The 25410-nt window shown below is 35.3% G+C and overlaps 2 protein-coding genes across 4 annotated transcripts in view; one reads left to right on the top strand and one right to left on the bottom strand.

Moving 5' to 3' along the window:
- LOC103580116 (Krueppel-like factor 3) overlaps positions 1-25410 on the bottom strand; it is a 193540-nt gene that overhangs the window by 71664 nt on the left and 96466 nt on the right. The gene's annotated exons all lie outside the window — the stretch shown is intronic.
- On the top strand, positions 12401-13958 carry LOC103580114 (protein eyes shut homolog). Its single transcript, XM_008561757.2, has 4 exons — positions 12401-12854; positions 13179-13427; positions 13501-13749; positions 13837-13958. Exons 1-4 carry the CDS (start codon positions 12512-12514, stop codon positions 13866-13868), a joined length of 873 nt encoding a protein of 290 aa, XP_008559979.1. The 5' UTR covers positions 12401-12511; the 3' UTR covers positions 13869-13958.

Here is a 25410-nt window from a genome sequence, read left to right as displayed (position 1 = left end):
TGTTTTGTGAAATTCCAAGAATAAAAAATAACAATTCAGCGATACCGAATCGAGTACTGCAGAGTGTACGAGACAGAAAGTACGCGGCAAACAATTCGCTGAGGCAAAGCCCCAGAGACGATACGGTGAGCGAGGACGGAACCGAGTAGTATATTATTATTCGGTTATTAATCAAGCTTTCTTACGACCACACCTGTCAGCTGGTAGCCGCTCGGTACCAGAGTACACCGAGTTCTTGTCCAGCGCTGGACGCTAGTGCAAACAAGTCTGGCACGGGCGCGGATCGACTTATCGACGCTATGCTCAGCTTTTACTGGCGATGTTCTCTCAGTCTGATGGGGGCTAAATCTTGTTTTTGTCACTTTTAAGAATTATTAATGACTCGCCTTTTCTTGATGCAGGAATCCGAATAACCAATTTGTGCGCAACTCGACTTGATACAATAAAAAATTTCACAAGCGTTGACGTTGCAATCAACTTATTGAATTATATATTGCAGATAAAAATAACAATAATAAAAAAAAAAATAAATAAAATAAAATAAAATAAATGGGAATAAAAAAATTTTAAGTCCGCGGATTAAATTTTGAAGATTCTTTAAATTTAGTAATACGCCTTACGGTCATTTAAGATTTAAATTAACGATTAATAAAAACATTTATGGACACTTTTTATTGTGCCCATATGCAAACAAAATAATTTACAATTCACCTAAAATAAATTTTCACTTTTTTAATTATAAATTTTCTACCTTTAAATTTTTATTAAATCATCAATTTTAAATTTAAATCCAATTGAAACGTTTGAATATTTTTCAATAAAATAAAAAAATTGAATTAAAAATAATTATCCACATAAAAAAAAATCATACAGACTTATGTAGTTAAATATATTTACGATGAAAATTCGTGATTATAAATGTACAAGCCAAGATTTAAGAGTTAAGCAAACAGTTAAATGTTATACAGTCGTGTTGATGAATTGCTTTTGCTTCGAACAATTATCTGCGATCACTGGTGACAATCCACGTAAGATATTATTTTTATTTCAAGCATAAATTTTTTTTGTTCTTCCTTTTTTCGTTCCCTCGAAATTTTCTATTTATCCTTCCACACAGTACTAGAGTCTTTCTCCAAGTACTCAGCTCGTAAGACAGTAGTAATGGACGTTGAGAGATTCTTTTCACATTGGTGGAGGTATACGCTCCTCGGGAGCCAATAAAGATGGCATCGCGAGATACGCGCTACGCACGAGCGGACAGCAGTATAAACGTGACGTATAACCCAGGAAGAAAATCACATCGATGCTGCTGCTGCTGCTGCTGGTGATTCTGCTTCTGCTATTTTACTGTACTCAACTCTTCCACAAATTCATGAGCTCCAAACCAAACCCACGTACATAAATAGATACATATACACACATGTTCATATATCTATATACTACATACTTAAATACAATATTATAGTAGTTGTATAGTAGTCATGTGATGTCCAGCATACATGTACACTAGACAACTGTTTGCTGATCTAATCAATAATGGATAATTCAGCGTATTGCAATGACCAATGAGAAATACAAACTTTGCTGTTTACTACCCAACAAGTCTCAAGTCTAGTCTCTACTCATCTACAAGTTACCATAATACAGGTACAGACATAGGTAGAGGTAGAGGTAGAGCTAGAGGTGAAGGTACAAGTACAAGTACAAGTACCAGTAAGTAAAATAAGTTTTGTGGGTTCGAGGGTACTGGCATCAGTTATGCTACAGACAGTACTTGGTTTAACCATAAACGACATCATACATTTGATGGTGATTACACACAACAACACTACGCATTGGATAATAATAAGAATAAGAAGAGCCCTCTATGCCATTTGATTTCATTTAAAGCCATCCCATTCCATTCATTTACGATCCTCCGAAGTCCCCATACTCGACACAACATGGTAAGTACAGTTGACATCCGTGTCATTACAATTTCATTGCCGTCATTACGAAACGCACTGAAGAACGTGTAATTGGCCTCCCGTCGCGTCTACGGCTTAAGTTATATAAAATAGAGATAAAAGATATGAATTAAGCGATTGCCTGTATAACTTTTAAGTATTTTAAATAATAATTTATGCTAGTGGATTGAATTTTCACTTTCTTATTCGAATGTAACTCGTAACATAACAATAAAATTAATTTAACTCCAAGACGCGGATAATCGTATTGAGGTATTTTGGTATTTCTCAGGTGATTTATGTGACGTTTAAGAATCTTTTAAATTTGAATAATCTAATTTGTTTAATGTATACGTCGTTTGAATAAGTACGTTCTGCGTTTGTGGCAAAATATATTGTAGTAATAATAGCAGTAACGTGCTCGTTTAAATTTCATGTCACTCTGGAAGATAGTTAACTTTAAAGTAGTACTTTTAGGTAATTGATAATTCTTTCTTGATAATATTCAGTTAAATGAAATTATTATTATTATTTAATTATTTAAACATTGTAGGAAAATAATTGAATAGATCTTGAATAGCGCATTGGGAGTTGGGAGCGCGTGATTTATGATCGAGGTTTAAAAATAGTAAAATAACCGACAATTGTATAATTTTTATAATCGCGAGCTATTGTATTGTTCTTGGTCTCGTACTGAGAAAAGGATAAAGGCGGTGTGGAGGACTCAGAAGAGGAAAATACATCATCAGTGAGCGCTTACGCGGTCTCTCATATTCTCTGATATTATAAACAGAGTAGGCGAGTTACTGCAGGGCTATTCTTAAAGAAAGCGGCTTCTTGGTCCTTACTGCTGACGAAGGCACATGCAAATGCCCAGTGTACGTGCTCCTTGCAAAAGGGTAGCGTTTGTCGGCGGCCGTTGATACTTTTTCGCATTTGCTTTTGCTTCTGCTGTTTCGTTTCTGTAACTGTTGGTGTACATGTACACAGTACGTTAAATTTATGGCTGAGAACACAAGGAGGAGCCGATTACGATAAGTCGGAGATAGAATCTAGGGACTATTGCTAAAAATAAACTAAAAGATGAATATTTAATATCATCAGTTTTATAATTTTCCGAGGCATTATTCTCAGGGGATTTATTTGCATCCGTTCGCGAGAATAAACTGCACTGTCTTGTCGCTGTATTATAAAATATGTATAACTAAAGATCGATGTATGTATAATAGGGTAGTATATAATTTTCTCGCGGTAGCATCAAAGCCATTCCACAATCACAAATTATTCATTCAAAACAAATCGATTTCCCATTGGTTTAGAATATCATCGTTTATCAAGGCATAGAAGCGTCTAAATACAAACAACTTGTGTGTCTTGTAGCTGCAATCAATTATTAGTTATACAATTTGTGGATTTACTATGTTACAAATACGACGTCGAGAGAATAGTATATAGTTAGTCCTTAGGCGAAAACTGCATAATATTTAGTAAGAGAACGATAAAGAAAGAGAGGGAAAGGGAGAGACATATAGGATGTAGATAGGTAGAATAAAGTCTGGTGAAGACGGTAGTAAGTAGTGAGGCAATGACAATTTAAAGTCCGTGTCTTAGCTCCCGGAAGATTTCCATAATACTGATGCATGCAGGTACTTCTCGGCGAAAGCGGGAGACGAACCGCATATAGTTAGTGGCACAAGTTAACATTTGACGCAGGCGGAATACGAAATTCCTGAGATGAGGTAGAAAAGATCTCTGGATATCTCGGCAGTGGTACTGCTACTGATGCTACTGGTCAGGTCCCTGTGCGGACATTTGCTGTCCTTGTTCTTTATTCGTTACGCGTTCGTTGGAAAAGACATTACATATATTAAACGGTGGGGATGCTGGTGCTCTTGCTGCTGATGGGATAGTGTATCCATAGGGATTATAAACCGAGCCAATAGACAACAACAACAACAACAACAACAACAACAACAACAACAACAACGGCAATGAAGAGGAATGGATAATGATTGGATTACAAGAAAAGAACAAGTGAAGCCAATTATGGGACACGGACATCAATTAGATACTCATCGCGATTTACAATCAGATAAACCACGCACTAAAACTCTGACTTTGGTCTTACGTTTATGAATTTTATAAAAAATATGTCCCGAGTGGATTTTAAACGTTTGCGGTCTATGTTAGGTAGTGAATTAAATTAACTATAAATCTTAGGAATTCTTTTTGAATTTGTTGGGGACAAAGTCTATCGAGGTAAAAAATATTTCATTGGTATGGAGTTGGGAGAGATGTGATCGTTTGTAGTGGGTCAACAGCAACTGAAAGCGTCGGCATCAGCAGCAACAGCAGCAACGGGGACTGTGTTGTAGCTTTGGATACACGTACAGCTGCAGGTAACTCAGTTGGTGTATAATATCAAACGAGGAAGATTCCCAGCGGAATTTGGATTTATGTTCCCCGGGGAACATTGCTACGACAATACCACGAGTAGTCCGTGTAGCATCGGGGATAATCTTTGGCGGCCGTTAATCAGAACGGTACAACAACACGACGCGCCGGGACGTCGTTCCAGCAGTTCATCCTCCCTCACCCCTTTGATCCATACAGTTAAACATACAACACACGAAGAGGAAAGAACTGAGGACGTTATGGTACCACGGCAGAGCCCAACTCCTGATGCTCTTGAGCTCTAACTCTCCAACGAGTTTAACAATCCAGGAACAGACTAGAGACCGCAGACTCATAAGTGAGTAGAGCAATATGGGTATGGGTATGGGTATGGGTATGGGTATGGGTGCAGCTCAATACCTGGCATACTGCAGATCTCTCTCGCTCAGATCTGTTGCGCAAAGGTTCTTCTTACCGCGAGTGAGCGCTTACGGCGTTCACCAGCATCACCAGCACCGGCACTGCCACCACTGGCAGTGGGACTCGCGTGCCGTAAATTTCGAGCTCGTGCGGCTCGTACGTGTGCCTCGAGTGTGCACGAAGTGTGCCACAGTAGGCGAGCCCCTTGGTGAAAGAGTCCAAAGACATCCTCAAGAATTCACAGCATTTAATTTCTCCCAACGAGATCACTTGTCAAATAGATACTGCATACCGGTAGTTTAAGGCTTTTTAAATATATTGTATATACATATATATACAATACAGCATTCTCGACATTCACTTGAATACTGTCGAGTAGCTTTTCAGGTAAATCACTTATATGTTGGCTGATGGGCCCATTCGTACTGTTCTGCTGGATCGTGATCGTCACGTCTCAGTCGACAGTAGAAAGACAGTTGTGGAGTTTAGAGAACTGGAATTAAATGAAGAGGAAAAATCTGTACAATAAAGAGTGAAAGAGGAGAACAAGGAAGAGAAACAAAGAGGACAATAATAGAGAACGGAGATGGTGACGAAGAAGAAGAAAAATAAAATAAGGGGAAGAGGATTGTATGGTGACTTAGCGTCTCTGATTCTGACATCGAGGAAGTCACGCTTCTCCAGTACTGTACGACAACGACGACCAAGACGACGACGATCCCTGGCTGGCGACTTATAAATTGGCACAGAAAGAAAGACCAACCAAGAGAGAGTAACAGCCAACCATCATCAGAAGCCATATACACACGTACACATATATCTTCATATATGTGCACCTGAAGCTAGTGTATAATCTCGTTAAACATCTATCGAGCAATAAATTTCCAATGGGTTTAATTTACAAAGTTGAACAGAGATAACGAAAGTGACTAGATCGAATGACTCGATCCTTACCTGCTAAATCTATAAGACCTGTGCTATTCAAAATCATCAGAATAAAAATAGACAAAGAAAGAAATATATATATATATATATATATATATATATATATATACATGTGTATGTATTTCGATATTTTTAAGTTTAGGATATGCTGATCCATGAGCGCACGAATCGAGTCGAGCTCTCGATTGCGCACTTAATAGTTGTTAGAGTTCCTGGTTCACCTGCATCAGACTCTCTACGTATCGGGCAAGTCTCGCCGGCACTCGTGTGTGCCACTCCCGATCTGCGACTGGATCTGCGAGCAGTATACCACCACTTATTCAGCGACATGCCGCCTTTTCACTACTCCCGTACACACCGTTATTATCAAAGTTCACGATGAGGACGCTCGCCCGAATTACCATACTGCCTTTATGTAGGTATACTTGTCTATAGGTCACGCGAGGGGAATCTCCGACGGGGGCGTCTACGTGCCTCTACTTATATATATCTATATATACTTCTTCATACCAACCGGCTTCTTCTCCTCCTCTTTCTTATACTTTTATAAAATACTATTATAGCCCCTCGAGCGGTGAAATGTACATTGCTCGCGGTAAGTGCGTCAGTCTTTCATTATTACACTACTTTTTTGCATTAAATAACAAATTCAGTAACGAATGCTATTGTTAAATAGTAATCACAGTCTGCAATGCGGACATAACTCATCAGCTTAATACAATTACCAACAACTTTAAAAACTGAAACTCCGGCAAGTCCCGGAAGTACTTGGGTACTTAATAAAAAAAAAAATTTGACTGACCGTACTTACGCTCCGCGCAGAATTTTCTGCACCCGCAATGCGGTTTGCATGCCAAGTATTCTCGGTAAATTATAAAAGTAAGTTATCTTCAAGACACTAAAAACAAGACTTTATAAACTCTAACAACAGATTTTTTAATTTAAATTATTAATATACTAATTAATTTATACATTTTTAAAAACATTTATAAAGAATTTAATGGCTGTGAAGAAATATCTGAATTCCAAGGTCTCGGATCTTCTTTAACGTCGTTGCAAACGTAATATTTAATGGTACATTGCATCGTAATTTTTCATCTGTCTCTCTCGTATTCGCGGCAAGTCTTCATGTAGATGTACATATAGATATATATATATATGTATATATATACAAGCATCATCAAAAACACGGAAACGTAAAAGTTGTGCAGCATTCTCTCTTACATACACTCCAATACTTAACCAAGCAAATGAAGGCGTGATCGCGGTCCTCGTGGTATTTAAATAAGGGTCGTCACCTTTCAGTAATTATATAAAATTGTTTGCAAATATCAAACCTGTTTAGTTAATTGTAAGTCAATGTCTCCATACAATTGTTAATTAACGAGATTAAGCTTAGCAATTATAAAACTTTAAGTTAATCACATTAGCATACCCATCAATACAAAATTCAAAGTAATTAATAAACAATAAAATCTTAAAATCTAAAAATAGATTTTCATCGGTTAAGAATGAGGACGGAAATGAAAGGCAAGATGATGTGTGTTATGGGAAGTGGATAGAGAATAGAGGAGATGAGTTGTGCTGCATTGTCGGGGCGGTATAATATTATAATAATAGTCAGCATAAAAATGTGAATGGGGGTATAGGTCTCTTAGGTCGGTTAAAAACTTACAACTTCCACAACTAAAGAGTCATTGATAATGTAACCATGATTAAATACTCTCACCAGTACTGTTAAATTACAGCACTGCGATTATCGAGTGGTTTTTCAATGCCGGGGGGCGTGTTCGATATTTGCTTACGATTAAACAACCTGAGACAACAACAGCAACAGCAACGACGTTTATTAACTAATGCTCGACATTAACCAAGTCGTTAATTTTTTGATGCCGATCAAGATATAATTCTCTTATATTGCATTTAATAGCAAACTTATCTTTGGCAACTCTCTGAATAAGAATAAGACCTTTGATATTTATTAACATCACTTATTTATCCTCAAGTTACTGTGATTACTTATAGATGATTCTATTTCCTTCACTATTCCGACGATCCTTCTCAATCGTTGTAAAGATTCCTCTTATTTGGTATACGTTATTCTAAGCATCATTAATAATGTCAAGAAGAACGTCTATACAACGTTCATTGCTCAAGTGCAAATTAAAATAGCTATGTCACTAAGATGCTTACATCAATCATTTAAAAGTACTTATTTATTAAAGTACCTTCATACTGCTCGTGATATTTTTATTTTGCTTTCTTTTGATGGTTTCTAGTCTCGAGTATACGGAGCGAGTCATTATTTGCGCACATGTTTGTACTATAAGGTGATTATGATTAGTACATATAAGCGTAATCTGCACTGAAATGGAGTGTGTAGACGGATCTAGATGTGGATATGATGAATATGCAGCGACAGATTACACCAGAGTCTTGTACGAGATGTTTAGCCACGGGTTATATAGATGTACAACATTGCTAATTATAAAATGAATCACTTTTCAGACATTTATCACGCTAAAGTTATAAAATAACGCCGTGTGAAATCATCACTGTCAGTTGATATCAAAGGTATTGCTCGAAATTGCGCGCGAAATTTTTATACCACAGTTTGTTACGACGTTTTCAGGCCACAGGCTTAATTAACTTACACGTGTATAAAATATCCAGTCAATAAAATCAAATAAATGATTGCTTTATTTTAATTTAATTTTTTTTTGCCAAAATAAAGTGCGCAATAAAAATATATGACGATTATAATTGATTATATTAGCTAATAAAATTCGCTTATTATATTCTTTATCTGGCGCTTATATTTTTAACGACAGTATCGTTATTTTTAAGATACATAAATTATAAGTTAATGAGTAAATAAAGTTTGTCATCTCAATATATATAAATCTTATTATTTATAACTGGGTATAGCTGAAAATTCAATTTGCAATTTAACAAAATTTATTACTGAATTGAATTTATTCATTGCGCAATTTTTTTAACGATTATGATCAATAAAAAAAATTAATTTTATAATATTTTTTTTTTTTTTTTTTTTTTTTTACAAATGGCAGCTATTAAAAACTTTAAGTTATCCATCGGTTACACAATTAACTAGTCTAGTTTATTTTTCAAAAATATTTTATTTCCATATTAATATTTTATTTATCATAATTATAAGAGTTAAGTTGTTTCGACATTTTTAACCGTTTCATGGGCTTTTAGTTAATGATAATTGTTGTTAAACAACTTTTTAATCTGTCTAATGTTCCTCATTAAAAACAAATTACTCGTAATGCAATTTTAAAGATAAAAAAAAAAAAATTAATATTAGTTATAAAAGACCGAGAAGTTAAAATAGAAAATATTCTCGCAATTTATGTTTTCTTGAGAAAAAATGGGTTTATATATTTTTTTGAATAGTAAACTGAGACTCTTGGGATACTGAAAAACGTATAACAAAAAAAAACAATGCGTTGAGGTGAAACTTTAGTTCAAATGCTCGAGTGCACTCGTTTCTATTTAATATTATTTACATTGTTAGGATAGCAAACGTTGAGACGGTACGTGAATCAACAAAAATAAATGTAATGAATATATAAATAATATATATATATATTTATTCATATGTGTATGATGTGCATCAGAAATATGAAATGGCAAGTCACGTGAGAGAAGATTTGCGTTACGTTGCAAAATATAAAAAAATACGTGAGAGCCAAATTAACCCGACAAAGTACCTCTATCACCGGATAATCCTTAATTAGTAGGACTAATTGCTTGCGGGTGACTTGGCACGCGGAAAAGGTTAGTCAAGTGATTTATCAGCAATGTGTGTGTCGGTGGGTATTTATAAGTGTACTCTTCCGTCTTAATTGAATGCAAGCTCGTGCACGGCAACAACTCTTTGTGTACCACACCAAGCGATTAAAAATCACAGATAATCTTATTGAGGTAGTTGATTTTCTCATCCAGTGTTTAATCTAGTCGAGGAGGTAAATGTTTCAAGAGCTGATTGAAGAATCAATCAGACACACAACACTCCCAACTCACAACTAGATCGGAATATACTTCCGTGTTGTTGAGACTCATCTTGAGTTTAAAACGGTACACAACACTTGACTATCATCTCGTGTTATTTCAGACTCTAACGTACACTCCATCATATGCAATTAAATCGAGATTAAATAAATAGTTGAGGTTTACCCCGGTACTTTTTTTTTGTGATATTGATCAAATAGAAACTCGTTTTTGAGTAATTTGAAGCAAGAAATTTTTCTTCAATGTTTGCTGACTTTTTTAGGGTCAAAAATATGTGAAGACTGAATGAGAATTTCCAAATAAAATGTTGAGAATCATCGTTACTTTTGAAATTTTATTTGGTATTTCTATTGAAAGAAAAGCATTAATTTGCTCTTGGGTTTTTTGAAAATATTTTTTAATTGAAAATGAAATAATAGAAAGATTTGTCAAAATCAAAGTCTTTTACAGCAGATAACACGAATTATTTGTTACAATGTTACTGAAAGTTTTATTGGTTTCATATCTAACGCGTAACTGAAATTTGAGAACCACGGATGGTATTTCCAGCAATTATAAAATAATGATAAATTTTAAAATAGAAATTAAGACATAAAATACTAAAGAATCAAGGGTATATATATAGATACATAAGCCTATTATTAGTGACTCTTTACTCTAGACTTTTTTTAATTGTTTTAATTTCAAATTGTTTCTCATATTAAACTATCATTTTTATGTTCTACATTATAACAAGTAAATTTGAATAAAAAAATGGAGAGCAAAATATTTTTATTTCTTTCCTTAATCACTGTAAGTAGTACAGTTGTAATTTTCGGACATATAATTCACGGCGAGTTCACGGAATCACGTGAATTGGGCAATTCTTGTGAAAACGATTTAGATTGTTTGAAATTTCACTTTGCAATATGCAATGAAAACAAAAAATGTGAATGTATAGATAAATTTACTACATTAAACGGAAGCAATTGTGTACCACTCATAGGCGGATATTGTTGGAACAACTACAGTTGTTTGATTAAGAACACTGTTTGTGTTAAAAATGCGTGTAAATGCAAACCTACATATGCAGCACAATCAAATCGATGCGTTCCAAGTGAGTATTTTTCTCAAACTAATCATGATTTATTTGTCTACGGAATTTTTAAAACTTCTATGCGCTATTAAAATGTTCTTTTATATTTCAGCGACATTAGGAAAATCCTGTGAAATCGATGATGATTGTAACTCTATATATCATGCTGAATGTTCTAAAAATAAAACATGTATTTGTAGAAGAAATACTATCGTAGTAAACGACGCAATGTGTCAGCCCCTTTTAGGAGGATTTTGTTGGAATAATGAATTTTGCGCAGCTTCTAATTCTATTTGTGTTAATAATACATGTCAATGCAAGAAAAACTACGTTTCTGTATCAAATCACGAATGCGTAAAAAGTAAGATTTTCTAAAGTAATTCTATATCAATAAAAAAAAAAAAAAAAAAAAAAATTATCTTGTTTTTTATCTTCTCAGCTTTTTTGGGTCAAACTTGTGACAGTGATGAAGATTGTACAGAAGTAAAACTTGCTCGCTGCTCAGCAAATAAAACGTGTACTTGCAAAACGCGAAAGGTATCACATGGTGAAAGAATCTGTTTACACGTATTGGGTGAATATTGTTTAGAAGACGATGAGTGTGCATCGAAATATGCCTTGTGTATTGATAATAAATGTCAATGTGCGCTAAACTATGTACAAATATCTGATTATGAATGTACTCAGCGAATGTAAATATAGTCGTATGAAAAAAATTTTCACCATACCTGCGCCGAAAGTTTAAATTACTGCCCCGTTTAGAGAGAAAGAAACCGTTCTTTTCTTTTATGAGAAAACAAATGATAAAAATTAACACATGCGCCATTCTTTCCTCAAACAGAGGCAAAAATTGAAACTTTCAGGAACAGATCTGGTGAAAAACAGTATGCACACCACAAAAGAAGGTTCGACTCCCCAATCCGCGTATTTGCCAAAATCGCTTTCAACTCAAGTAGGCAATTACGCGGGTCGGAATGTTCTACTTTTTTCTCGGGATGTGTAGTATACTATAATATTATTACCAACGCACATTTTTAGTGAGAGAATTAAGTGAAATTTTCAACAATTGTTTCTCTTTTTTCAACAGAATCAAGGTATAGTTCGCATGCTAGATTATAAAATTGAATTACGTTTTCATTTAATCATAAAGTGTCAAACAAAGTGTACTACTGATAGAATAAAAATTTTCTGTTGCTAATTATGAGTGAATATAAATAAATACATTAATAGATCAGTCAAAAATACTTTCTAATATCCTGAATTATTATTGTTTGTTAATTCTATTTGGCTTTTTGATTAAAATATGAGTGTATGAGGTCATTTAGTTTTCGGATTTTAAAAAATATTTTCTAGTAGAAAAATTACATTCTAGAAAAATTTGTTAAAAATAACTTATTTTTTATGGATAACAGAAATTGCTTTGTAATAATGTTCGTGTAAGTGTTATCAATGTCACTTATAATTGTATCATTAAAATTTGAGACTCTTGAGTGGTATTCCCAGCAATTATAAAATATTTTTTTTAGATAAATACTGAATTACTGAAATACTGAAATTATAAATCAAAACGTATCATAACGGATAGTCTTTATATCACCAACTCGATAATAAAAAATATTATAAAATTTTCTTAGTCCAAAAAATTTTAACGTGAGTTTTACTTTCTACGAAATTAATTGACGTAAAAAAAAAAATGGATAGCAAAATTCTATTATTGATTTCCATAGTAACTTTAAACAGTACAATTACAACTTTCGGTTATTTGATACACGACGACTGGATAGTATTGCGAGAATTAAGCGAATCTTGTGAAAACGATTTCGATTGCTTGAAATTAAGCTTCGCAAAATGCAACAAAAATAAAAAATGTGAGTGCATAAATAATTTTATAGCATCTGATAGATTCAAATGTTTACCACTCATAGGGGGGTATTGTACGGAAGATAAAAATTGTTTGATTAATAACTCTGTTTGTGTTAACCGGGCGTGTAAATGCAAACCGAAATTTTTTGAAAAATCAAATCGATGCATTCCAAGTAAGTATTTTTTTTCCTCAAGCCTAATATATAATGCTGAATATCATTTCACACTCTAAAACCAAGTGTGTAGTCAAAATTAACACACTTGCCAAATATTATTGAAACGCCATAAGCAACATGTAGATATTTAACACACCATATTAAAGTGTTTTATCTACGAAAAACTATAGTTTTGCCCATGGCCACAAACATGGAACACATATAATGTGTGTTAAAATAATATACTTGTAAGACACTTGGTTTTAAAGTTTGCATCAGTGAAAAGTTTTGTGGAAGTATTCAAACTTCTCAAAATTATTGAAATTTTCAATTATATTTCAGCAACGTTATGGAAATCCTGTGAAACCGATGATGATTGTAACTCTATATTTCATGCTGAATGTTCTAAAAATAAAACATGTATTTGTAGAAGAAATACTATCGTAGTAAACGACGCAATGTGTCAGCCCCTGTTAGGAGGATTTTGTTGGAATAATGAACCTTGCGCAGCTTCTAATTCCATTTGCATGAATAATGAATGCAAATGCAAAAAAAATTACGTTTCCGTAGCAAAACACGAATGCGTTCTAAGCAAGTATACATATTTATTGAAGTAGTTTGAATTACAAAAAATAAATAATCACTTTATTTTTCATTTCCTCAGGTTTTTTGGGAAAAACTTGTAAGAGAGATAGAGATTGTTTAGAAATAAGACTTGCACGTTGCTCGGAAAATAACACATGTATTTGTGAAACGTACAAGATATCACATGGTCACAAAATCTGTTTGCAAGTCTTGGGTGAAAATTGTTTAGAAGACAAAGACTGTGCATCTAGATCTGCTCTGTGTATTAATAGTAAATGTCGATGTGCGCCAAACTACGTACCAATATCTGATTATGAATGTCTTGAACGTAAGTGTAATTATAAAAGAAAATATTGATTTTTAGTTGCCTAAAATAAAGTGATCTTTTTAACAAGTTTTTTTCTTAAATTTGCAGAATGGAAATACAATTTATATGCTGGACTATAAAATCAAATTATTTTTTTAGCCAACCATAAAATCTTAAATAAATTATTTTACTCCCATAATAAAAATATATTGTTCCTCGTTATAAATAAATAATTGAACACAAAAAAATTGTAACTGAATTACTTTTTTTTTCATTTAAAACAAAATAGATATTATGAAACAATAAATTTTAATTCATGTTTTCAGCAAATTGTTAAATGCCCGAGATATTTTCTGACATTTTAATTTACGGCCATTGTAATGCTAAAATTTAACAAGCTTGAAAATTGAACAACACACCTATCCCCGTGGCAATTATGATATAGTATATTTCCCTTAGGTAAAATATTAAATATTTAGTATATAAAAAAAAAAAAAAAAAAAAAAAAAAAAAAAAAAAAAGTATGCGAGAAAAACTAGTGCGGAGTTAAATCCACGACAAAATGATTAATGACTGGAAGAATGTCGACTAGATTGCATATTAATTTTCTAATTACACGTAATTATATAAGTCTACTGAGATTTTCGTGCTTTATAAATAATCGGTGATTTCTTGCCAGCTTGTATGCTCTTGAAATTAATTGCAGCTCCGAGATTTTTAATTTCTTCATTCCGTTTTACTTTATTTCTTAATAACTTCTCTCTCATTCGGGTGGTGGTTTATGCAGACTGTTGATTTAACGACTCTCGATCTACACATCGCCGCGCGTAGACTATACTTGTGATAATGATAGAGAATCGCTCTATGGAATTACCATCACATCATAGATCTACTCTGCACGCTCAATATCTTCACGCGATATTTTATCCGATTAAAAATAATTTCGGCAACGCAGAAAAATGAATTAAAAAAAAAAATATATTTTAATGTAAAACAGTGTCTTGAAAAATAGTCACGACTTGAAGAGGATTTATTGGTGAAAATATATATATATATATATATATATATATATATATATATATATATATATATATATATATACAGCTAATATATGATTTCGTAACTTCACTGGCGTCCTCTTGTTGCAGACGATAAGATCACGTGGATGTCAGGTGCGGCCCAATGTACAGAGCGCATACATCGACAATACAAGTTGAGCCTCAACTCTCGACAGTACCCCTCTCTAATAATCCATCAGCTTTCTCTCTTGATCCTCTCCTTCGTTTTATATTTATCGCACAATATTATTGCAATTGTAAACTGTAACACGCCAATATATGCATTATGCAGCCGCATAGTCTCCCGCGTACCCGTTCAAGAGTAAAGCTCGATAAATTTAGCGCTCACTTTCCATCTCATTAGAATATATACAGAGGTTCGTATTTATATGTGCGCTCGCGCCGCGATGGCCCAATTCTCGATCGCTGGCTAAAGCCGCAGATAGATAGCCACGGTTTAGAGAAACTCAAACAGAAGGCCAACACAAAATATGGTATAGCAAATCCGAGCAGCATGTGATACAATACAATACTGTTATATTATTATATATATATTTATATGTAACACAAAAACTATGAATTTTATAGCTGCTGCTCCTGCTGCACCCGCTTGATTCGCTTATTCGCCCGGCAATTTTAAACCGCCCTGAGCGATCTCCCGCTCTCTAGTCACGTGCGTTCGTCGACCTATCCTCCATATGTTATGTTACCTCTCGTAAAATTACAGAACGTCTTGATACTCTGCGCGAATAAATTATTTTTAATAATACTCAATAAATCATTTCTTGCATAGTATTAATAACTCGACAATTAATTCGTTAAACTTGTTTCATATAAAATTAAATATCATTCCCGAGTGATATCAAAAAAGAAATCAGTCAAGCGTGAAGCGGTATAAAATATATGACCAGGTACAAATATTAAATATAAAAATTTGATCAATTAAATAGACGGTGCTCGAATTACGGTGGTTGCAATTAACAACATCGATACCTGCTATTTCATAGATAAATTATCGACATGCAAAGGCCACTTTCTTGTGCAAGTCACACTCCTTAATGATTCAATATTTAGTATTAATAAATATATTAAATTTAAATGCATATTATTGATGACACGTAAAGTTAAATAAAAGTGAAATTTACTATCAGAGTTAAGTGTGGTGTCAAAGAAACAAATCGCGTGTCTTGTAGCGAACGCCAGCAGAACGCGTAATAGAAATAAAATTATAATTACAAGGCAGTAGCTCTACAGAGCTGTCATTATACATCCACACGGTTGAATTGTGTCTACTGACAATTTAGTTCGCTTTCATGCAAGTAAATACTCATCGCAAGCTCCCATCTAATATGACGGTGAGAGTCTGCGTTATAGCACGACTATTTTCAGATGATGATGATGATGCTGTCATGAAATCAACTTCAACATTAAGACTTTGTCTTAGTAATTATCATTAATGCTTCATAATCCTACCGCACGCTTTATGCAAAACTCTTTGTCTGGTATTAAATAATGGCAATTAAAAAAGTAGGTGATAGATATAAAAAAAAAAAAAAAAGCAAATGTTTTATGACGTGAATCTTTTGTTTCCATATAAGTTTATACTTGGGATTAATTATTTATTTCTGAGAAATAAATCATAAAGCATCGGATATATTTGCTTAAGAAAGTGAGGATTGTCGCTACCGCTTGATTTATGACACCGCTTAATTATTGAGTATGCTAATGCACAACACAAATCGATTGTATGTTATGGCGCACATGTTTTGCTGACTGCTGCTGCTGTTGCTGTGCTGTACTAGGCGAGGCGCGGTTTCTTTTTACCTCTATAATAACACTAGCAACGATACGCGATACGGTAATTCTAATGCCATCAGAATAAAATCCATGATAAATAAAAGTACTGAGTATGAGCACAGATCAGAAGGGGCTCTGCCGCGAGATAATTAACGCTTGTGAATGTGAGTATTGTGTGTAATGTGTACTGCATCTACTGTACATGTAACTGAGCGTGAAGCAGAAGCCAAGCAAAAGCATAATACGTTTGAGAATCACCATAGCGAATGCGAGGACAAACGGACTATCTGTAGCTTTGTGATTTCGCGCAACCAATTCCCTATTATAAAAAAACATTTCATCCTTTAACTGTAAAGAAAATTTATGTTTTTTTGTCTAGTAAATAATTATTTGAATAGTACAATGTAATTATCAGCAGGATAATGATTGATTGAATGAAATGAATTTTTTTTTTTTTTTCAGAGATTTATGATAGTCGATGGTGTTTTCAAGACATTGCACCTGAGTGATAGCACACGAGACCCTGGGATCGAGTTCGAGCGGCATTAAACTTGGGATAGGAATGTAACTCGGAATATATACTTAAGTTAAAAGTTAAATGTAGGTATGATATGAGTACAATGTTATTAGAAGAGGAATTAGGAGCGCGAGTTAAGTGGATGGAGTAACGAGCTCGCCGAAAAAGTGGATTTATATCCTTGCTGTGGGTAGACGTCGTACGTGTTTATGCCGGCCGCGGATGAGACCTGGATATAACTGTAGAGCGAATGGTAATGAGAGGAGACAAGACAAAGACGGGAGCATGAGCCAGAAGTAGGAACTTTTAATAGTGATGGGAGTCGATCTAGTTGGGTATGTGGAGATGTGTACATATATAATATGGAGGATGGTGGGAATAAACGAGTGTAGAGTATAGAGTATAGTAGGTAATGTAAGGATAGAGGAAGGTTACGCGGTTAATCTTGCTTCCTCGTCGCGTCTAATCATAAAACCCAGTGTGTGGTGTGGTGTGGTGTGGTGTGGTGTGGTGTGGTAAGTATAATAGTGTTTGTGGAACTGGCGGCTTTCGCGTCGGCATACACCCGGCTCATTAACATGCATTCACACTGGAATATTTATGACGGGATACATGCCGTGAGGCTCTTACTTGGCTCTTGGCTCGTGCGGCGGATGTACATGCCCCGAGCACAAGTATATCTAGATCCTCACCAGATAAATACCACTTGAAATAAAAAAACATTCTATGATCAACTCACGATGCTTATATATGTATACATTTTTTCACTTAACTTAAGTTTCCTTGGGTTTACTTAACTTGTAAGATCCAAAATGTATGTTAGGCGCTCTCGGTTTGCTGTTGTTAAACCCAGAATCGAGTTCTTTGGCTTGTTGAGAAACCTTTTTTATCGTTTAAGTAATGTCTAACGGGAACCAAGGAGCCAGGGTCTTTCACACGTCGAGGCAAACATTATAAGCAAAAAAATAATTAAATTAAATAATATCTCCGGTATATTTTTACATACATACGCGACCGATTAATCAAATGGATATTAAGGTCACCGTCACGTCTAAACACACAAGAGGATCCAAGCAAACAACCGGTTGCTCCTGTCGACTCGGCGCCAATCGTCATTATTTCAAGATACACAAACATTTCATCCTCTATAAATATTTATATATTTTTAGTTTCATTAATATTTAAATGAGAGAAGACACCGAGATCATTTTTTCTAACTTACGTGCTCAAATTTTTATCGCCATCATTATTATTAATATTAATTTAATCTCTCGAAAGTGTATTTTTGAAATACGTAGACTGATAAATCAGTGTCTGGAGTTTAAGTAAAAATAATTAAGATTTATTTAAAGAATAAGTTTTATCAAAGTTGAGAACCCCGCCGCCGGATAACGATCAGTAAAACGATGACCACCTTCACGAACTACTTGTTAGAATAGATAAACCCGAAGCATTGAATTATTTCCCTTATAGAGAGCACCTGGCTGTTAGATATCCCGAGGGTTAAACTTGGAAAGGACGAGCTAATCTTGTTTGCAAGATTCAACGACTCGTGGGATTTTCAACGATATCCTCGATAGCTAGTAAGATTCCCACCCTCGCTGATCAACCGGTTGGTCGTTTGATACTCGCCAGCATACACGAATATATAAAGAGTTGTGTGGAAAGTAACACTGAGAAAAGATCGGTCTACTGGTGATGATGTTGGTACTGGTACTGGTGCTAGTTCTGGTTCTGCTGCAGCCTCTACCAACATGAGTGCGAATCTTCGGATGCAAATCACACGTCCAGGGCACGATTGTGACTAGACACGCGAGCAGGCCGTCGAGAAATGCCTATACCCAGCTATAGACAGCAAACTCCTCTCTACTCGGAGTCAGCCCTTACGCAAACTACTCGACTTTACTAGTTAAACATACACACAAGTGTGTATAAGAATAAATGGCCGCTGTAACAGGTAAGCATTCGAGCAGCTAAGATTCCTAAACAAACAGACATGAGAAAACCATAACCACTACCAGTAGTAACAAGTAAACTACTCCTCAGTTATACAGTAAAGGCTTACATTATATATTTTTACTAAATCCTAGATCATCATCAACAGCGTGGCTGTTTTCATATGTTGTCTTACTTATTTTCTTACGCTATTATAACTTTATTTTATTTGCTCACTTCAGCAAAACTTCACTTATCGGTTTAATGCCTTTTCATCATCTCTAGACACACACTTATATACATGCATGTATAACATGAAAAATTTGTGAAAGCAGAAGCTCTAAAATACGCAGGAAAAAAATAAAATTTATAACGATTATAAAAAAGGACATTTGCAATTAGAGTTTACCATTCTCGAAGAAAAGTCTTCTTGCTTATCCAGAGACCATAAGCAAAGCTCTGAGAGCTCAAGAGACCAAGACCTCGCTCCTTGATAATCCATTTCAGTCATACACAATATGATCGTACCACGAAACGTGTGAGAGAAAAATAGCGGATTACTTCTTGTCGCAAGTGTCGACATTTGGATCATAAACATTGCGGGATACGAGTTTTTAGTTTGACGAGACAACAACAACAACAAGGTCTCTCAGCCAACGACTTTGAATTACTTTTTTTTTCCGATTTTATTTCCTTTTTAGTTTTTACCAGATTCAAACGTGCCCGCGCAACGCGACACTACTTCACGCCATCGATCAGCCAATCAGGTCTACACAAGACTTGCCAGTATTTTTTCACCACTAAGAAATGATGCGTTTTACAAAAAACCAGCACCGAATTATCAATGCACCGTGTACCAGGAAACGGTTTTCGTAATTTAAGCATCAGTATTTTTCACTGACTAAATTAAATAACAATACACATACTGATAATAGCAATAAAATGATGATAGTCATAATAATAATAAATAAAAATAATGATAAAGTATAAGTAATATATGTATATAGATATTATCGAAAGCCCAACGAACCTTTCGAACGACGATTACGTACAAATTATGGGCAATCAATGGGAAATGAGAATCCACCTGCTTCCAGGAATGCATTAATAACATCATTCCTTTCATTCCTCAATCGGCGCTGTGCTGGCTGGCTGGTCGGTCCGTAATAATCGCGCTACGTGCCAAAACATCAGATTACTTGACGTGAGACAAATGAGGATTTAATGTTGCTATAATGATATTCAATAAATGTCGAAACTTTCCATGTGTCTTTTTTTCCATCAGTCACAATTATTTTTTTATTGCAGACTATACGTATTACTCAAAAAGGTTTCAATAATTTTTTTCTCCATTTTAGCGTTTTAATGAATACATACATATATATAAATATATATGCTCAATCAATTATATTGTAAGCGTTTAATTTATTAAACCACTTTGGTACCGTATTCAGCCTTTTTTATATGCAGCCCGTGAATATTGAGAATATGAAAAATTTGTATATCGATATGTAGATATGTGTGCATGTGTTTGTGTATGTGTCTAGAGGTCATGCTGCAGGAAGATAAAGTAAACTTTTAAAACGTCTACCGTGGAGGAGCAATAATAATGCGCAGTGTGTTGTGTACGGTGTGCGTAATACACGCGCCAGCATAATCCACCGTTATCGTCGATGCAAATTAATAGTTGGAATCGGGCGTGCATAATGCACGGACGATTCATGAATTATACATCGCTCGGATGACTGATCTACCGGCTGGCTGAAGCTGTGCAATGGTGTTTTCCCCCGTGCCGCCGAGAACGCGTTGCGCGTGACTCTATTCGAGTATTATATATATATTTTTTTAAATATTTTCTTCTCTATTTTTATCTGCCTCCGATGCGATGCGATTTGTATGGCTCATTGAAAAAAAACCTCGTGGAAAATTTGCTGATCGATAGTAATAAAATTCCATCACGACGTGTTCATTTATTGTGGCAATAAAAAATTTTCGGGTGATCAAGTTGAACACAAATAATTTAGACAACTTTCTAAATTATTTGTAGCTGAAAAATAGTATTTTTTATTGTGCTGTAAATTTATCACGTTATTATATATATTTAATGTTATTTCGAGTAAAACAAAGTGTGTCATATTCATTTATGACAATTATCTGGTTGGATTATTCAAGATGTAAATGTCGAGAAATTCAAATAAAAGTAATATTCAGTGTTGTGGCGCGACCCAGGTCGTTCCGTTTAGTGCGGCCGCATTTGAGATTTTATCATCATCCGGAGCACAAGAAAATTGTTCTGAATCGCAGGGGGTCTCTCGTTTTGCTCTTAGCTTCAATCTCGATCCTCGTTTTGTATACTCGTTTTGACCCAGGAAACGTATTCAAAGCACGCATTCGAAAGATGTCGCACAAAACCTTGGCTGCGAACGGCATCCCACTAAATATACTTCTCTTTGTAATAAATAGAGTTCACAGTCAAAAATAAACAACACACTCTTCCGCAGTAACAATAAAAGATTCCTGACAATTGATGCCTCACCACTATTATTATTATCAAAATAAAAATGAAAAGCTACGGCTGTAGGAAACATAACACATTTTAAAATTATAGTGTGCGTCATAATGTGTCCGATGTCATTATTTTATTGCATTGGGCGCGGGCATTTATTCGTGATAATAATAATAACACCAACATCAACACCAACAACTTGTCGATTACTAATGATTATTATTTATCATTGAACGTGCCTCTCCAACACATGCTTTTATCACTTTTATGTCACGGGTTTACCAGTATCAATCATCAATCTTCAGATGTTGTTTCTCGAGGACAGGTGTGGAAGCACGTGACTATTTTTCTTTACAATCACACTCCAATTTACGTATTTCGCTAAGTGACCGTATAGCACATGATTGTCATAATAAAGAAAAATAAATATTTCTCAAAGTTTATAGTAAATTCCGTCTTTACATTATGTATAAACTTGCAAACACACATGTAGACAAATGATGATTTCAAATTATTTTAAATAAAATTTCTAAACTTTCACTGGAAGACATTAGACATCTCATCAGATTGCAATGCTCAGTTATATTTAACCACTTTTTTTCATTATCGCATCTTAATTAGAAAAATATCATCTTATAATTGCGAATGCAATAAAACTTTGAGTACTTGTATCTTGTTCAATGAGACTATAGATTAATTAAGAATGATCACTCAATAATAATGACGAGAAGCACCTCAGTTACGCGGACAAGTGTTATAAATCATATAAATTCGCTTCGCCAGAACTAATGATTGTGTGTGTCGGCGTTTGTGCTAATTCGCAAGACTTTTGCCGCAGGCTATATGTATATTATGTATATATATATACGTTATTTTATTTTCTCTATGCTCTATGTTCTATACAATTCAACTAGCACGTACCGATATATACATGCTGGCTGGATACTTTCTCATTCTTGGTTTGTAACACTCTGACAAAACGTGTGCGTTGCACATCTCACATCTCAGATCGGACATGTACGTTTTATATATATATATATATATATATATATATATATATATATATATATATGTTTATATCTATAGTATAAATGTGAATGTATAAACTGAAGACGTGAATATAAAAGAAGGAGAGAAGCATAGAATAAACTCGTGGGAAGTGCCCTGGCGCCCTAACAGCACAACGGAACAGAAACACACCGTAATCACTCGGGACCTATGGTAATGATAACTATTCGACGTAATTGTAAATTCGTTACGCCCTCGATAGAAAGTTATTCGCGAGTCATTACTCCGATTTTCCCATTATCCATCCGCCAACCAGTGCAATCTCAAGCGGGTAACGCGATATCCACAGCGCTCTCTGATACTAAATCCTTCAATATTGTCTCTATGTGAGCTAAAGTCATATGTAAGATGAGACAGACATCATGAGGATATATGCTAGGTAAATTTAACAATTCGATAGACCATCACGAGTCCATCAGCCAGTTCGTCATCATCATCATCATCATGCTAGCTCATGATGAATATTTTTAAAATTATATATTAAGGGCTTAAAATATTTACCATTGGTAAATCCTGGTGCTAACAAATTCAGTATTGTCATGACGATAAATCGTGCAAGTTTGGTTGATTTGAATAAGACTGTGAAGTAGACCAAGTGGCGAATCATCCAACTCAGTTGATCCTTAGGTGGAGATTAAATTCCAGGGAACCGGAGATATCAGAATAAGAGCTGGATCCTTGGTAATACCTAGAAAAGATTCGAGTCTGCTGAGTGTAACTAGCCTTAGAAAAGAGTTTGATCGAGCGTCAGCATCTCTGGTGGTGTCGAGGCACGTACGTAAGCATGGAGACCTCGCAAGATCGTGCCCGTATGTAGATATGGCGCGAGAGGTGTCTCAAACCACGCCGTGCCCGCGCACGAAGGTGGTCTATTAGTTATAGGGACACACTTGCAGGCGGTTATCTGAATGTAGTGAGCTGAGAAGTGGGCATATCTGAGATCTATCCGATAAGATGCAACAATACAGGAAGTCAATACTAAAGTCTGCATAGGATACAAGCATTTGGTTTTAGCTAGCCCTGGATCTTTGATCAGAAACCACCAAGATTATGTTTATTTAATATATATAACAGTTTGTAGGTTTTACTGGAGGTTGAATCGTTCCGATCGGCAGGAATACTCGTCCGGAGCAGATGCTTGTTGATACAACGCAGTATCGGCTCAGTTGTACTATCGAACGCAATCCAAAACGGCGGACAGATGAGAGATCTAGATAAGATGAGAACACGAGATGAATTAACGTTAATGCGAGGCATATAAGGTGGATCCAGTGGTATCGGTGCTCTTAGAGTTGCCGTATAAGCATTTCTCATGAGACGTTGTAGTTGTCCTCATCGTTATTGGCTTGTATTATAACAACTTTTAGCCAATACTACATAATCAAGATCGTCATCATCATCATCATCATCATCATGATCGTCGTCGTCGTCGTTGTCGAAAGAATTGTAAAAAAAGCATAAGGAATGATACAAGTATAGATTGTGATTGAAACATCGCCATCCATCATGGACATTATTTATACCTGATCATCATATTCTTAAAGTAAAATTCCAAGTAAGTTTTCGAATAATAATACGGCTGAATCGATCGGCTTTTTTTAGCAGGATCGGTACACCAGGATCTTGCTAAGATAACGATAAAATATATATATATATAGATCGGGAAGGGAGGGCACGCCGATGGCGCTTCGTGGCACGAGGCCGACGCCGTGACGACACACCGTGGAAAAGCTCCACTAAAGAGCAACAAAAACAAAACGAATAAATTGAGAATAAAAAGATCCTCTTTAAGTTTGCATAGCATCTTATGTACACATAGGCATAGTTCAAGTCACAGAGAGACCCTTGTTCAAAACCCTCCTGCAAGTTGCTCGACGGCCCACGCGAGGATTCCTCAGATGCAAATTTTACTCGAGCTATCGCCCGGATCGTGAGCTCAGCTGCTGCAGAATGCAAGAGAGACGGCCGATAAAACGACACGAGGGTGCTGCGGGTGTTGAGACATCGAGGGGAGGACAAACACCGAGGGACCAGTGTTGCTAGGGTGACAAAGAAAACAAGGATAAGAAGTTGGTAATACTCGTACCATTGCACTTGCACCACGATCTCAACTCGGATGCATGATGTATATCCGCCACCGGGACACGGGTGGATATGCAAACTAGCAGTGCACCCGTGAGCCTCAGGTCATCACCCGGTCATGTGTGTCATGTTTAAGCTGATCGTGTTGCAGAAGCAGGACCACGTCTCATCGCCAGCGCATCATCATCATCGCCGCAGCCGTTTCCCCTCAACTGCTCGTAAATCATTCACTGTACCCACTTTCATTATTGATTCCTCCAGCTTTTTCAGCCTCTCATCCTCTTTGGAAAAACAAGTCACAGTTTCGTCTTTTATTTATGCTGGCTACTGATTGCAGAGGATGATGACAAGCGCTAAATTTACGAACGCGGACAAACTTACGACTTATGTAATGGGCAAGAGCAGCCCGTGCATCCGAATTTTTTATTATGTTTTTACGCACTGTCTGGAAGAAGCGGGTAATCGACGTAAGAAGTTCTTTTGGGCATGATAAACAGTCGCTTTTACTTGTGTTGGCTCCGTAAATCAATCAGTGTGTTACTATGCAATTTTATCTTCAACTACGTGCTGAGCACACTAATAAATTGCGAGCCAACTATTAACCTGATTGCTAGAACGTGACAAAACCGTAAATTTCTTGCGACCGTTTTTTTTAAATTTTCTACAATTATTCATTTTATTTATTGTATAATCTCTGTTATTAAAAATCAATAACCACA

The sequence above is a fragment of the Microplitis demolitor genome, chromosome 1 (assembly GCF_026212275.2).
Source record: "Microplitis demolitor isolate Queensland-Clemson2020A chromosome 1, iyMicDemo2.1a, whole genome shotgun sequence".
Lineage (NCBI taxonomy): Eukaryota > Metazoa > Arthropoda > Insecta > Hymenoptera > Braconidae > Microplitis > Microplitis demolitor.
The sequence above is the reverse complement of the archived record's forward strand: the minus strand, read 5'-3'. Positions and strand labels throughout refer to the sequence as shown.

Coding starts and splice junctions, on each gene's coding strand:
- LOC103580114 (XM_008561757.2), top strand. CDS start 12,512: ATGGATAGCAAAATTCTATTATTGATTTCCATAGTAACTTTAAACAGT. Junction 12,855..13,178: donor ATCAAATCGATGCATTCCAA/GTAAGTATTTTT, acceptor ATTATATTTCAG/CAACGTTATGGAAATCCTGT. Junction 13,428..13,500: donor AAAACACGAATGCGTTCTAA/GCAAGTATACAT, acceptor TCATTTCCTCAG/GTTTTTTGGGAAAAACTTGT.